The 16,937-nt window shown below is 46.3% G+C and overlaps 1 protein-coding gene across 1 annotated transcript in view; it reads left to right on the forward strand.

Moving 5' to 3' along the window:
• LOC119405747 (asparagine synthetase domain-containing protein 1) overlaps window positions 1-10,683 on the forward strand; it is a 69,677-nt gene extending 58,994 nt beyond the window's left edge. Inside the window, exons 12-15 of the mRNA XM_037672582.2 lie at window positions 2,142-2,232; window positions 6,410-6,589; window positions 9,701-9,750; window positions 10,499-10,683. Coding sequence (XP_037528510.1) covers window positions 2,142-2,232; window positions 6,410-6,589; window positions 9,701-9,750; window position 10,499 — 322 coding nt within the window. The 3' untranslated portion in view covers window positions 10,500-10,683. The remainder of the gene's footprint in view (window positions 1-2,141; window positions 2,233-6,409; window positions 6,590-9,700; window positions 9,751-10,498) is intronic.
• The last annotated feature ends 6,254 nt before the right edge of the window (window positions 10,684-16,937 follow it).

Raw genomic sequence — 16,937 nt, forward strand, 5'->3', positions numbered from 1 at the left:
AATTCCACAAATTCAGTAGCCGGCATCAAGTGGTCCCGCCCAAGCAATGTTGACACCCCGCAGATAAGAACTGTGACCTTTAGAATGCCCTAGCTATCTTTCGAACGAGCGCGGCAGCGACGACTTGATTTGGAAATCAAAACGAAGGTTACTGGCAGATACCTGTTGACATTCCATGGGTGTTTGACACACTTTCGCTGTCTGTGTTGAAGGCCGATGAGCCAAAATCATCTTCAGAGTCTGCGCTGCTGCCAACATAAAAAAAATTCTGACTCGCCGAAATTTGCCGTTCCCGAGAGGCAGGGGCGCGCGATGTCGACGCCATGTTTGAAGCATAAGCACTCGGTCCTCTCGACTTAAGTGGCACTTCAAAGCTCTCTCCGCGGCGGAAAAAATAAACGAATATGTGAAACTGGGAAAAATAGCCCCTGTTTTATACGATGGATGATGTTGGCTGTCCGTAAGTGCTCCTAGCGCGGCAAAATTTCAAGTTGAAAACCATCGATAGCGGGCTATCGATGGGTATAGGCGCAGACAGGAAAGTGTTAATGCATTTTTCACAAACTGCTGCGTCCTGTGGCTGCGCCGTGAACTAGAGGAGGTGACGTTTGATGATGTTTCATGCCCTGGAAACGGGCAAGCCAACAATTTCAGCCATCGGCCGCACCTTTCAACCTGCTCAGCTCCCACTACGGTTCCCAGAACCGCTACAAATATACCGGCACCGATCAGTGCTCCCGGCTGAGGTAAAGCCCCTAAATGGTGGGCCACAGCCTCGGTGCCTTTGCCTTTGTGAAATGGGGAGAGTGCAGTGTAAAGGAGAGGTGGAGAAAGGGAAGAGGAGGACAGGAAACATGCACCCTGCATGCACTGCGGTGAATGTGACGTCACGGCCCGTGCTGGCGTGCAGCCGCCACGTACCGACGGTCCACCAAAAATTCAGCCAACTGTTCAAAAATGCGAGAAATAAACTCTGTTTATCGGAACAGTCGCATCTTTCGAGTAGAATTGCGATGTTTTCGTCAGTTCTTCCCATTTTTGTTCAATATCCCTTTAAAAGGCCATTCAGTGCAAAATTCAGGGGTTTACTTCAGAGCACTTTAGTTCACCCATGTGTCAAGGGTATAAGATAGCCTGTCAGCAAACGTGCTTGAGTAGACAGTTTGACACGCAAGGGAGTGGCGACAACTCATTAATGGGAGCAATGCTTCCTTTTTTTCCTGTTTTGCTCTGCCCACGTTCTTGCATCTTGTCAAAATAGGTGTATCTGCCGAGTTTCAGAAAAGCATTATCACTGTGAAGTTTGTAACGCACATATATGCTCATTAAAATATATGCACAGTACTTGTGGATTGAAATTGGACTACTTAGGGATAAACAAAGCACATACTTTTTCTTCCACCGTCTTCAGTTGATGTTGTATTGGTGTAATTTTGTCTTGAATGCTTCCATCAGATTCAACGTTGTCTTTAGCAGCCACTTTCATACTGACATGACATGGTTGTCTCAAGCAATTGCACAAACCAGTGGCTCTATAGTAAATGGTTTGATGTCATGGTTCAATCCATGAGCACTGTACACGTGTTCACCTTAAAAATGAAAACCATATTTATTTGCGTCGGATCTGTGTGCTACTATCTTTTGCAGCGAAGCTGTGTTAGTCTACGCTGTGCTCTTATCGTCGTCGTCGTCATCGTGGTGGTGGTGGTGGTGGTGATGGTGGTGGTGGTGGTGGTGGTGGTGGTGGTGGTGGTGGTGGTGGTGGTGGTGGTGGTGGTGGTGGTAGTAGTAGTAGTAGTAGTAGTAGTAGTAGTAGTAGTAGTAGTAGTAGTAGTAGTAGTAGTAGTAGTAGCTGTAGTAGCAGCAGTAGCAGTAGTAGTAGGCGTCATGCAGGTCATGTGACCAAAGGGGGGAATGAATAAAACAGAATGTTGATGATGCTAAGTGATCATGATGATACTAAATGATGCGCGTGATCTTGCTAGCCAATCACATATACTTTCGCGCTTACAGCTTTGCTCTTCAACGGTTTTTACGGCATGGAACTGGCTTACACTGTTTGTTGTGTTCTTGTTGTTAGTATCTAATTGTGCATCAAGTTGTCTGCTTGATCGAGCGTTTCCGCCTGCTGTTTCTTGCAGCATAATATCTGACCATGGGCGAGAAGGCAGGTTTCCATACCTGGACCGGGATGTTGTTAGCTTCCTGAACCGGGTACCCATTTGGATGAAAGTAAGTTGGTTAATCATGCCCAGCATGCCTCATTATTGCTGTTATCAAAAAAAAAAAGTGTACAACCGTTTCATTCTATCTGTAGCTACTGATATACGGATTTGAAATGTGGAGGATGTCAATAAATAGGCTTGAAGCTAAGTTGAAGAAATGCTGCAAAAGTAACTGAATGACAGATGATAGGCATAATGTAGAAAGACTGGAAGAAACCAGGGTACTGGATATATTAGTTGAAATTTAGACGTAGAAATAGATTTGGGCCGGGCAGGGCATTGAGCAGTTGGCCGGTGGTCTATCTGAGTTGCAGATTTGGTGCAAAGGGGAGGAGAATGCAGCTAAGAATGGTGTAGCGAGACCGAGAAAATTGCAGACATAAGAAAAGGATTTCCCGACCTTCTTCTTTTTAAATAGTAGATGCTGACTGTAGCGGTTTTCCACATGTACATTTGCCTCCAACAAATATTTTCCTGCACTATTTTGTGGTTATTTTTCACACTAAACGCCATTTGGCAGTGACTGGCTTTTCTCTCTGTCATTCAGTTTATGTTCTGTGCTGAGTTTGTCTCGAGGTAATCCTCGTGAGGAGAATGGGCAGAAAAGCCGTCGTGACAGATTAGCTAGTTAATGGACTTATCTAAACTTCGTGCCTGCGGCTTCAGGCATTGTAATAGCTTCATTTGTGGCACTTGCTCAAGTTACAAGCAGTCATATTTTAGTGTGATAGTAATTTCTTAACCACTTTATCCATGTTTGGATGGACATCAGCCCATATTGCATAGTGAAAATTGGTAGGACAGCAAAACAGCACGGAAAGGGAAATCACAGTTGCAAGCGAGGCACCGATTGGTTGGTATGCACATAGGTGTAGGCAAGAAGTGGATAGCCGTTGCAATGAAGCTGCAGCCAGGATACTAGGAGCAGTAGAGTTGTGGAATTTGAGCTTGAGAAATGCGATTATGATGGGAGACACTAAGTCATAGTATCATTTGCCATTTTATTTCCCAGTGAGATTGCTACATTGTGCTTCTGCTGATGTGCTTGTGAGGTTTTTAAATTTATGGATAACATGGGGACATGCAGCAGGGGACAAAGGAAAGCTGTCGGTGTCTGACTGTCACCATCAATGGCTTTTGCCGCAACTTTTAAAAATTTATTTATTTACAGAATAACCGCATCGCCTCAAAGGCATTATCGCATGGGAGACAGTTTGACTATATGTGCTACATGTTTTACGGTAATAAGCAACAAAAAATGTATAAAACAATGTTAACATCAGGGTAAACAAGGTGAAAGCACAATAGGTTAGCAGTCTCAAAGGTAACGGAAGTTCATACAAAACTAGGACAGTAATACTACATTATTATAAACACAGTCGGCGATAAAGATCGTGATTATCAGATACAGAAACATATTCCTGCTAACAAGTTCTAGTCTCATACAGTTTGTGGGAAAAAAGATTTGGGAAAACTGTTTGTATTGCAACTGTAGTCACGCACATGGTTCCGACAGGTAGGTGTGGCTGTCAATGCCTGTTTGTTTATAGAAAATACAGTGGAAGAATTTGAGTCTTAACTTTTTTCTTCCTGTGGTTAACGTTTCATGGGTGAAATCAGCAGTCGTAGCAGTACATACGTACCCGCATTAAACGTACTAACGGTTAAAACGTAGTTGCGACGAATCCCCGACCGAGTCCCATAGAGCCCAATGCATTCGCTGACCGCTTAAGCCGTAGTGGTTCGCCCTATGCCTACCGGTTAGTGCGTACCCTGCGTACCGCGATAACTTTTTGTGCCATAAAATTTTACTGCGCCGCTCAACTTCCCGACGCCAGACTGTGCCGCCAAAGGTCTTCCGCCTTTTTGAGAAGTGCGCAGATCAGTCGATCCCCGATTCCGACTTCCGCGCGATTGCGGCGACGTATTTGCGGGTAAGCATCGGGAAAGAACGAAGGCGAGGTGGCGGCCACCGACCTATCGCCGACAACCTTATCGCAATAAGTATCTTCAGCTATCTATCTGCTCGGGCACGCGTGCGGCGCAGCGCTACTTTTTAAGTCTGAACGCGCTGAGCCGCCGATCGCTGCCGGTTCGTTGTGCGCGGCCGTCTTCAAGGCTGAAGTTGAATTAATAGCACAAATGCTCGGGCAGGGACGAAGAACTTCAGTCATGTACCAACTAGCCCGACAGCAAACGCTACTAAGCCGTCATCAGGCGCGCGCCGCTTTGTAGAAGCAAAAGCAGATCGCTGTTGCGTAGTTAGCGTGTCGGGTCGCGGGCGCCGAGAAACCGCACGTGTACAATACAGCAAGCGTAGCGCGGTTGTAACCATACTGCACGCTTTTATTAGGCGACCACCCAACGCGCCTCCGTCCGCTGTCAGGACCGCTAGAGCATCGCGGAGTGCGCATCGCTTGCATGAAGCTCGTCATCGCTGCGTTAACCGAACAAGCTACTCGCCGCATCTGTGCACGATCTGGAGCGAAGTGGGTACGAACAACATGCCCACGATAAATGTGCGCGTGTGGCACAGCAAGCGGCCCGGTAGTGACGGCGTGTGCCGGGTAGGCGACGCGCTGCACGCAACTAGCCGGGAGGCGATCGGCTCCACGCGGCCGTACCGCGTTTCTCTGGAACTGTGTCAGTTTTCGTTTAGTAGCAGATCGCGGTTAGACGCACGCACATATACCGCGGAAAGCAGGCACTGTCCGTTCTGTCGCTACGTCGGTCACTGCGTTGACCGCGTATCTCGGACCCTGCAATAGTTTCGAAATGCTCTTCGGCGTCGCCACTACGCGCTATCGGGCGGTCGTGCGAGTGTGCCAGGATCTTTTCTCCACTTTCGCAAAAAGAAGGAAAAGGCTTTGCGGTGGGTACTTTAGGCAATATTTGCTGTGGCACTCTATTTACTTGCTGGCGGTGATGGCGTACGCTAGGAAATGCAAATTTGTACTTGGGTGTTTAATGCGTACTACCGTTTAGTGCGTAGTTATGCCGCGTTCCCGGCAGGTACGTATTAACGAGGTTTCACTGTAGCAGGATGGGTGGGAAGAAGGGTGACAAACGCTGACAAGAAAGTGGTAGCATTAACAAGACAATCATTATCTCCTTGTCCTATTTCTTATTAATGCTACAGTTATAGCTTAGCGAATGGACTAGCCCAAGAAGCAGATACTCGAATACGTGCGTATACGCCTCAGGAGTTCGTTCTGATGAAGGAAATATGTCTTCACAGCTCGAGGGCAGAGAGAAGTTCGACCTTTATTGACGAGGAAAAACAGTTCTCCCAAGAGGTGGGGAAAGGGCCTCCGAACAAAAGGAAAGGCGAAGAGATACAAAGACACCAAGTGCAGACGAAAGATCAGGTGTGCGTAGGCATGATGGATGGCCACCATGGTGATGGGATCGCCAGCGTGCGTCACATGTCACTCACTGCCAGACATAGGCGTGCGCAGGGTTCCCCTTCAGGGTTGGGGGGGTGGGGGGGGGGAGGTTCATTGCAGCGCCTCTCCCCTCAGCCTATCTAGTCAAAGTATGGGGCAGACTTTGCATGCCCCCCTACTATGTGACTAGGAGGAGCGGCCGCCCCCCCGTGCAGCCCCCCCTCTTGTGCGCATGCCTATGCTGCCAGACAGGGGTGTAGTCAAAGTATGGGGCAGACTTTGCATGCCCCCCTATTATGTGACTAGGAGGGGCGGCTGCCCCCCCCCCCCCCCCTTGTGCACACGCCTATGCTGCCAGACAGGGGTGTAGGCAAGAAGGGGGGGTTCAAACCCCCCCGACCCAAAAAAAAACTTTAAATTTTGCTTGCGTATATGTACACACACACATACAAATGCACGCACGAACGTAAAGTGTGGTTGAATCCCCCCCCCCCCCCCCAAAAAAAAAATATTTCTGGCTAGGCCCCTGCTTGCCAGATGCTGGAGTAGCTGGAATGAGAGGCATCTTGATGGGTGGTCGCTACATACGTATTGAATTGTTGCGTATATATAACACAATACTTTTTTAGTGACCAATTTGCAAGGCGGTTGCCTGGAGCTTGAAAAACTTATTGCTACTATGCTTTCCATGCTAGCTGGACTGTTATTAAGGTTAATGCCACTTTTCCTCCTATTGGGTAAATATGATAGCAGTAAATAGGTACTGCTGCTGCAGCAACCATGCCTTTTTGCTTGCAGGTGAACCCCAACCTGCCTCGAGGTATCGGAGACAAAATGCTACTGCGCGTACTTGCCGCGTCCATGCACCTCAATGAGGCTGCCTGTCGACCTAAACGGGCCATGCAGTTTGGAACACGCGTGGTACACGCCGAAGAAGATCGTGCCAAAGGTGGCGACATCTGCCAGAAACTTATGGATGTAAGTTTATTGCTATAGCAATTACATTGACACTAGAAGTGCATTTTTGCCATTGCCGTTGCCGTGAGGTTCTATATAAAGTCGAAATCAACATCACCCCTCGCACATCGCATATTCTATGTGCGAGTGAAAGCGCACGAGAGCAGTTGAATTATTGCAGCTCAAGCGGAAGGAAAGCTCACCCGCATGCTATCTTGACAGTGATCAGCAGACGGCTCGTATCTTTGCACGTGCCGAGTTTTTCAACGCTAAGTTTGCGTTGAAGTGACAGACAGCATGAAGGTCCTTTTGCTCGCTGCAGTGGCTGCATTTATTTGTGCCAGTGTTTTGTTGAGTTACGTCTCAAACGAGCCAGCTCTTAGCCTTACTTCGTAATTCCAATTTTTTGCTATTGCATTCATTGCCTCATCCTTGCACCGAAACTGTTACATTTTTTTATTACTGCACTCTCGCCCCTTCTTTGTTTTATAAAAGATTAGAGAGTTTTAAACTGTCTATAATCATAATGTTAGACCTCATCATATATAGTTGATGTAATCATCCATTTATTTCGTTTTCAAATTCAACATTTTACCTATGCAAAGTGTATGGTAGTTGCAAACGGATTCTTTTTTACATGGAAGGTGTGCAAAAATGTATGAAAATTGGGCAGTAATAAAAAAAATTAATTTCAGTAACATAAAAAAAAAACAATTTTGTTGTCCCTGGGATAAGGTGACCGCAACTTTATGCCCTGCTGGTGAAGTCCTTTTCAGAGTGAGTGTACATCACACGTAAAGCTGAGAGAACCACCCATTCAACACACTGGTGATCGTGTAACACCCCTCTCACACGGCTAAACTTTTCTGCTATTTGAGTGCCAGAGGTGTCATGTACAACTTTCGAACAACAAGAGATGCCAGCTACATGTGTGTATGTCAGCATATATTGCACTGTTACCGCAGTGTTAAATAATGTGGCTTCACTTGAAGCCACGACTTGGCTTGAACACCTGAAGTTGTGATAACGCCCGTTACAGATGTTCTGAAGAAAACTTAACAAGTGCCTTGGTCATGTTCATGTCTAGGCATGAACGAATAGTGCTTCGAATATTCGAATCAATAGTACTGTATTTGAGTTAGATTTTACCTCATGTAACCCTTCTGAAAAGGTGCTTTCACTGCAGTGTGGCGCTGCTGCGCTGTGAAACCGCCGATCTAAGGAAAATCAGCAGTGTCGCGAGGTCACAATACAAGGTACAGTCGCGATCATAAGTTTGGAGACCACGCGATCGCGTGGCAGTGTGCATGCGCGCGCCATCTAACTGCTGGTTGCATGCAGTCAAGAGTCTCACAGTGCGCATGCGCGGCCATTCTATCTCGCCGGCCTGCTTGCTCGCTTGCTGCATGCCGGCGCGCGGGCCGATTATCGGAATCAGCGATCGCTGCCGCCAGTAATGCTGACGGCACAGCAGCACCGGCCCAAACTCGGCCCTGTCGCGATAAATGGCACTGTCTCGTAGCAACGGTGGTTGAGACGTCTGCCGAGAAGGCAACATTTCGCCACGCTTGTAAAAGCGTGTGCTTTATATTTGTGATATGCGCGCCCTCCGAGACCTCATTGCAGATCTGGCGCTGTGGTAGGCCCCCGAGAAATAACTACTGTTCGCTTTCTTTCCTCGACCGGCACTCGTGGCGGTCTTCTGCGGAAGGCTAACCGGCAAGACGTGAAATCCACTGAATACCTTTCGCTGTTGAAGACTTTTCAAAGTGCGTGTTTGTTCGCCACTACAGGGAGACGCGATGACACAATATAAATAAATGAGCACAGCCGAGTGAACGGCTCGTGCTATTTCGATCGTTACATTCTGCCAGCGATAACGATCTGCGCAGGAAACCTTCAACTTTTATGTTGTTTGGAAACAGCGTCGAGATCGGACCAAGGAGTTCCAGGTTGCTGCGCCGCTGCTTCGTAATAAAGCACTACTGGTGGAGGCAGCCACAAATTACCATAATCGGTCCGCGCGCCTTCGTGCAGCAAGCGAGAGAGCAGGCCAGTAAGATAGAGTGGCCGCGCATGCGCGCTGTGAGACTCTCGACTACAGGCAACGAGCCGTTAGATGGCGCGCGCATGCACACTGCCACGCGATCGCGTGGTCTCCAAACTTATGATCGCGACTGTACATATACAGGTACATATACAGGTCACATATACAGGTCACATATACAGGTCACAATACAGGTACATGTTAACCACACCTCGATTAATTTTTTTTTTTAAGTTTAAAAGCATATTAATACAGGTTTATATATGCAAAATAGAGCAAATTTTAAAACGTAAAGTATACAGTATTACCGCTGATGACTTGAACCCTCCTACTATTCAAAGTTACTTCCACTTTGCTTCAAACCAAAAAAGTGACATTCGTAAAAGCCTACTTCTAATTCTTAAATATATTGCGCTGGTGAGTTGGGTCATGACAAAAATGCTCATTTTCCTTTATAATATGTGATATGTTCTATCTGAACTATTCGATTAGGAAGAATTATTCGACCAAATCGCTATTCTTTTTGAATTCGCTTCGCACCTCACATTTACATTTGCCCATTCCTATTCATGTCGGGCGTTACTTTATCCAGACTTGACCAGGTCAAGCCGCATTCAGGTGAAGGCCACTTTCTAAATTTGTTGGTTAGTATAGCTACGGGAAGAAAGATTTGCCCCATCTCATAAGTGCGCCTCGACATGAAGACACGTCATGACTTGAACGTAAGGCGTCATCATGATGCCGACATGAGTGCACCCAAGAAAGCACAGTGAGCATCTCAGGCATGTTCGTGTCAGGTGTTACTCGAGCCAGGTTTGACCAAGTCAGGTTATGGCCTCAAGTTTAGGCACACTCGTGAATATGGGGGTTTGTGTAATTTTGCTCCAAGTTCTAAGCAATGTTTCATTCTATCATTTTAGGGCAGGCAGCTGCACAAGAGCTGCGTGATACAAAAGAAGCACAGGCTCTGTATTTCTTGTATATCACGCTGTCCTTGCGTTGTTTGCTGTGCTAAAAAGCTGATAGTTACTACTGACATGTCCAAACTAATGTAATTTAATGCATTTGTCTTCGAACTTGCTCAGATGGAGTTGGGATCTGTTCCTGAGAGCGAAAAGGCCTACTGGAATATGTGGTATGCATCTTTCCCCGATTTCTTTTTTGGCTGGTATATTCTTTTTTTGCACATGAAAACAATTCTGGGGAGTTTTCGTTGAACTCACACTGCATTTTCCCGTCATGGGCTTGATCATAAATGAAATAGGCGGCATGGTGCCTCTGACAGGTCAGCTCAAGGTCTGTCAATTCAGATGTCCTGTTGCGGGTTTACTATGCTGATGTGTGGCAACTGAACAACACTGCTAAACGACAAACGCACTTTTCATTTCCCAACACACTTTTCATCAGCAGGTTGTCTGTGGGCGAGGCAAGGGAGGCCACTAGCCATGAAATGTGTTTGTGTCGAGAATTTGCCAATGCAGCAGCCTCTTGCCAACTATGACATTTTTCTACCATGATTGACATTTCTGGAGCCAGAATATGCATATGTAAATTGAGCTGCGAGCAAGCAAATATTTGTGTCCATGAAACTAATAGAGTGATCAGTGCTTCTATTAAGTTTTCCTATAGCGACTGAATGCTCCTTGGTGAATGCTAAATAAATAAAAATAAAGCGGTGGTGACCAGGTTTTAGACGCACTACTTATAACACATCTATTAACGTGTCAGACCATATCAAGAGTCAGCTTTACTAATTTGATAACATTGATCACTTGTAGTACTACTGTTTTGCCAAGTCAAATAAACAAAGTGTAGCAGCATTACTCCAACTAAGATCTTTTGTTGATTTTGGGCCTTTTTCATGTCTTTTTTATTTTGTGCAGAGCACTTCCTGGAAGCTGCAACTCGCACCTGAAATTCATTGCGGGCGCTTTGCTGTGATATCTGACTGATGTGTCACCCTCCGCATTGGACAGTGTTGAGGAGCTTCTCCCACTGTAAATTTTATACGTGGAAGATTTAAATAAATGTACATAAGTGTAAATATATGTATAATTTTATACATATACCGTATTTACTCGAATCTAGGCCGGCCCCGATTCTAAGGCGACCCCCCCACTTTCGCACATCGTTTTTTCGAAAAAAACATTGGCTTAGATTTGAGTAAATACGATAGTTATACACAATGACTTGTCTGTCTAACCTTGTCTGCAGAGTAGCCAGTTCCGCTTATAATTAGTGGATTTGGACTTTATTTTTCACCATGTCGTTTGTAGCATACACCAGTCGCTTGTCATGTTTTTTGGACTTACTGACGTTTTTCTTGTGAATGTGGTTATTTTTGTGATCATCACGTTCACTAATAGCCCATTTGTCGATGGCTTTGGGTAGCTGAGCATTGAAATCAAACGTACATTAGGGGAGTCAACAAGTAACATCCTTCATGCACTGGCAAACGTGCATTTAACAGAATGGACACGACCCTGGATACTATGTTAAAAAGTATAAATATATACTTTCATCCATTGTTGCACATATTTTCCTATGTATTTTCGCTGTACAGAATAACTACGGCAATTTTTTTAACTCCTCTTCATATTTGAGCGACCTTTTTTTGTTATAATTAAAAATGTTTTTAAGAATGAGAAAACTTATTAATCCACTTCTTTTGGGATGATTGTTTGCTGTTTTGCTCGGCAGCATCTGGCAACTCCATACCTGCCAAGTCTCCCGGATTACCCGGGAGACTCCCGGATTTTGAACGTTTCTCCCGGTTGTACGGGTCATAGGAAAATCTCCCGGAAATCCAGTTTTGCCCCGCGCGTCCAGTGCATTGCGCGCCCTGTGCGTCACGGTGACGCGAGGTGGGACGTTTCGCGTACAGATGCGCTACACGCAATTTAAAAATTGATCCTAAATGTGTTATAGGTTATATCAGCCGTTAACATTTCGTAGATGATGCATTTGTGTACACATAAATCTATCCCTCAAGTTATCTCGCCTTCAAAATTTTGTGTCACTGCTGCTTTAGGTGGAGAGCCCAGCAATTAAAAGGGTAGCCGTCAGGGGCGTAGCCAGAAATTTTTTTCGGGGGGGGGGGGGGTTCAATTATGCTTTATGTATGTTCGTGCGTGCATTTGTATGTGTACGTGTGTATATATGCAGGCAAAACTGAAAAATTTCGGGGGGGGTTTCAACCCCCCCCCCCCCCCCCCCCCCCCCCCCGGGCTACGCCCCTGGTAGCCGTTACCGATGTCTGTCGAGATAGCGTGTTCACCAGCGCTTGCGACCGTTCCCGTCTCAACGGCGCCCCTTATGGTCCCATTGCCTGACGAATAAGGAAGCGACGACAGGCCTCGCACGCGGAGCGATGTTATCGCATGTGCCCTTCGCGCGACGGTGACGGCCCGGTCGTTTCATCTCTGCTTCAACCGCGTTCGTCCCTAGCGCTAGCGCGCATTTACTCATACGTGAAACAGACGATGCGTAAGCGATGTTATCGGTTTGGAATCTGTACAGGTCAGCGGCGAGTGCAAAATCCTGCTGACAGTGTCCATATAATTGCTAACCCCCCCCCCCCCCCGTTGAGTAGATCTCCCGGATTCCGTTTCTCCAAACTTGGCAGGTATGCAACTCTGCTTGTCTGTCCTGTTACTTTTATCTGTAAAACACTTTACGTATGTTCTACGTCACAAGTTTCAGCATGGTTGGGACGAACTTGAAGGGGAATGCTTAACGTGAAGCGCTAAATAACTTTGGACTGATAAATTGATTCTTTGATAATTCTATTGTTGTAAATTTCTCTGTCACAGGTTCACTATTAGAAAAGAAAACAAAGGTCAGAATTCCGTTTTATATAAGTGTTTCGCATCAAAACCCACATTGGTAAGTCAATGTGAGGTCACAGACTTAATGTAAATTTTTCTTTGTTTGACCTGGTTAGGCTCCACAAAAGTTCCCCAAATTTGCCATGTGAAGTCCTTCAGTCCTTTAGAACACAATGCACTGCATTTTTAATTGGTGATAAAGAGTGTGCTGGAACTACCAGGTACTGTCAAAATGTGTTATGTGGAGAGTGTCAATTGCCACCACCTTTTTTTTTTGTTCATTGCTTCTAGCTTTCCAAGCCCCCTTTCGCAATAAGATAGGTGCTTTTGGCATTATAGCACGATGATTTCCTAATGTGAGTGAAAATTTTTTTTTCTGCCTTTAAAGGAGCACCAACACAAAATCTTGAGAACAAGATAACATGCGAGATAGATTTGTCTGGACACCCACATCTACAAAATGACAACGGCTAATACAGCCTAGAACATGTTTGCAGGGTCCTGAACCAGTTTTCCAAGTAATCATCGAATGGCCTCGGTCCCCTCGGTATCGGAATTTATTTCCTCGTAAAATAATTGCCGCAAAAATTTCTTGAAACAATCAAGAATGACCGGAGTTTCATATAATTGTCGCACGCTTCAAGTACTTTCATCTCTCGTCCCGATGATCGTGCTTGAAGCTACACATGGAGGGATGACGCGGGTAAAGAAGTTACGTCAGTGGCCGTTGTGAAACGCGCTCGCTCTCACCAGTTGCGATTCCAGGGTACGCTGCAGTGTAGCTACGCCGGCACGTGGTCGCACCCCGTGAAAAGAAGTGCATCTAATCCAAACACCAGCTCCTGATTTCTGTCAGCCATCAACCAATAGCAACAATATTGCTGTTTGATGACATACAGCTGGCGCCCTACGCACTGAAGTGAGTGTGGACGGGGCTTCTCTATGAACTCTACGTGACGCGCACGACTACAGAATTTGGCTGGCCTGTTCCTAGCACTGTTTGCTATTCGTAGAATGTGTTTTTTCACCCAACTCTAGGGGTGATTCAGAACCTCTAAAATCAGTTTTTAAAGGGACACTGAATGCAAATAGCATTTTATGTCAGAGTGAAAGGTCAATGTTTGAGAATGGCTAAAACGTCAATCTTATACGCAGCAGCGCTGTGGTAATCGAGAAATCAAGGTAAATGTAGGACACGTTTAGTGCCACCAGTGGGATATTCTGAAACGCAAGCCCTATGACGTAATAGACTCAGTAAAATTGCAGTGAAATTGGTCGCAAGCATTTAAACTATCCATGACACAAAAAGTATATTTCATTGCATTTCAAGGCGGAATGAAATGGAACTTGTGCATTTAACTCTAATTCGTGCAAAAAAAAAAGTTATCTTTGAGAAAGGCGCAAAGTTCCGTTTTCGGCGGCCTGGGCTCCGCTAACGCCCCTTGGACGGATGGATGCCATGGAGGGGAAAAAAAATTAGGAGGGAGCTCGCCTAGCGTCTACAAGCCAACCTCGTCAGAAGCCGCTACCTCCTCGTTTTCGTGTCACAATTCCTATCATGCACCTCTTTCATTTCCTTTTTTGGCGGGCCCGTGGTAAAAAAACAAAAATGGAGGAGCACGCGCGTCTAGCGTCTACAAGCCAACCTCCTCCGACGCCGCTCCCCCCCTCGTGCTCCATGCTCTGGTCACAATTCCCAGCATGCTCCTGTTTCGTTTTTATGGCTGGGCACACTCTAGCCGGGCTTCAAGATTGTCACGTCGCGTTCCCTACTAGATTTTTTTTTTTCCCCTCCGTGATGGATGCTATGCTTCGCTGCGCCGGTTCGGGCAGTGCGGGCATGAGGAATGCTACGTCGGAGGGCCATTCTCGAAGGCGGGGGGTTTGGATCGGCATTTTTTTCACGATGCCACAGCGCATGCGCCTTTACACTAGCGGAAAAGTCGCGAAACGCCTCTTGTTCTCGTAGGCTTTCGTTCTGGCGATACCAGTTGTCCCTTCCCCTACGAAAACGGCAGAGGCAGCACAGGAAAATGAAAATGGTGGATAGCGTTAAGCATTTACTTGGCACGAAGCAAGTACAAGGGGTGTTCAAATGAAAAGGTACGTTACATGACCGTTAACGTATATGTATGGGAGAACGTAGCGAGACATCTGGGATGCGATTGTAGTCTCCGCCGTGGACCGGAGCAGGCGGGGACGCTTACATGCGCTGTAAAGAACAGCTGCTCTTATAAAGAGTGCCGTCCATTTGATCCAGCAGCGCGTGTGAGAACAGAATGGCGTTCACATAGCAAAATTCGACGATTGAGGAGTAGCGGAGCGTTATCCGATTTCTGACAGCGGAAGGTGTTAAGCTGGAAACCATTCATCGCCTCCTATTTCCATGTGTTTGGTCCCCTGAGAAAACATCTCAAAGGGAAGTGCTTCAACTCGGACGCCGAACTCAAGGACGCTGCAGTGAAGCACTGGGTCTCGTCAAGGCCACAGGAATTCTGGGAACAAGGAATCCTTCGGCTCGTTCATCAATGGGATCGTTGTGGTCAGGCACATAGTGTATACCTAGAATAAAGTCTTCATTTATGCCCACAGTCAGGGTGTCGGAACGAAACATTTTTCGTTTTGGTTTTATTTTCGTTCCACCGCTTCTGTTCCGGAACGAAAAAAAAAAAGATGTTCCGTAACGGTTTTCATTTGTATGCAAAAACTTGAAGCTCAAGTAACGATAAAAACAGGATTTGTGGTATAGTTACTTGCGCTCCTCTTAAGAACGTGGGACAAGGGTAAAGCACGTTCTTAAGAGGAGCACAAGTAAGTATACCATGAATTCCTGCCAACTAGCGCAAACCAGTACCCTTCAAAGTTATAGCGCTTAATTTTTTCAAAAGTTAATTACGAATTTTCTGAGCAGGCTCAATGCTTTGTGTCAAGGGAGTGGAGCAGCCCGTGATCGAGTGTGCTGTCTGATGTGCGAGAATGCTGTTCTGATAAAACAACCTTCAGCGTGTGAATGCCCTCTCCACGCTGGCCTGTGTTACAGTAAACTTCGCTGTACCTACGTGACAGGCGCAAGAAGTCCACTTGCGTTAATATAATCAGCTCTGGTTGCCACTCTTCGTTTTTTGCAATATTTTAACACACCTTTATTTTGGAATTCCTGTATGAGATAAGCGCTAATACTGTATCCTGATATATGCATCATTGCTCACGTTACATGGCCTCGGTAGTTCCCAATCGCCAAGTTTTCCCGTAAACCGAAAAACGATAAAAAAACATTTCGGCCATGTTGGAAGTACAGTGGCGCCACCTAGGCCGTCAATGTGCGAATAACGTGAGAAATCGCACACTTTGTACTGGTGCTGCTATATATAAGTAATACGAGTATAACAATTTTTTTTACACTGGAAAAACAACCAAAAAAAGAAAAACCTATCGAAACACTCACTTTTCACACAAAAGTCATGTACCTGAGTACGCACGCCGTACCGTTTTCCTCCAAGTGGCCATGTAGGAGCCGAATCTCCCACGCGAAAGCAGCTTCCCAAAGAGGCCTTGTGCTTTTTTTGCTTTCATGGGCGTCGGCAGGGCGGTGCAAAAAGGGCACTTGCCCCCCCCCCCCCCCCTCCCCATACTACACCAACGCTCCCCTCCTCCCCCATCGCGATGCACCACGGCTTTGCACTTTGCACCCTTCAAGAAAAAATCCTGCCGACGCCCATGCTTGCTCCTTTCCTTCTTTCTCATTCTTTTACGCCTCTTTCCCCATTTCAAGTATAGGGTAGGAAACAAGTGATCTCCTGTAATTAACATCACTCTTTTCTTGACCTTTCTCCCTCTCTTTTTGTAGGAATGGTAAAAAGAGCAGTACACTGCCAAGTCCACACACTGAGGACAAAGGGAAGTGTTCACAACCGAAAGAGAGGCTTCCCGAGGAGCGAGTACACAAAACAATGAGCTTATGGCCGAGTTACTTCTCTTCCCACCTGCAAAAAAAAAAAAAAGAAAACTGAACCAAAGAAGCTTGTTTCAGCTCCACTAACGTGAAACCTGGGGAAGGGCGAAGCATGCAGTCTGCGCCTGTGTTTCAGCTTCATCGGCCCTGCGTCGGCATTGTCTTTCGCGGGCGAGCGCGCGCGCGTTCTCGCTCCTTGCGAGTTTACAGTTCAGCGTCCATCGCAGAAAAACGTTTCCGGAGCCAACGGGCGCCATTCGCTCTCTCGCCACACGGCGCGCGCTGATTGGGCGCCGGAGAAGTGCCGGTGGGAGGAGCAATCTCGTCCATGTTGAGGCGGTGACGCCCTCTCTTGTATTGATCTGGTTTTAACCATTTAAATGAGAGACAGACTTGCTGTAAGTTGTCTTCGTGTTACGCACTATAAAATACTGCGAAGTATGCTTTACAGGAGAAAACTTTGCATTTGAAACCAATTTTCAGACGGAATTTAACAAATTTCTGTTAATTAATGTAATGAAGTTGTGATTATCCCTCTATTTT

Source organism: Rhipicephalus sanguineus, chromosome 9, assembly GCF_013339695.2.
Source record: "Rhipicephalus sanguineus isolate Rsan-2018 chromosome 9, BIME_Rsan_1.4, whole genome shotgun sequence".
NCBI classification, from domain to species: domain Eukaryota; kingdom Metazoa; phylum Arthropoda; class Arachnida; order Ixodida; family Ixodidae; genus Rhipicephalus; species Rhipicephalus sanguineus.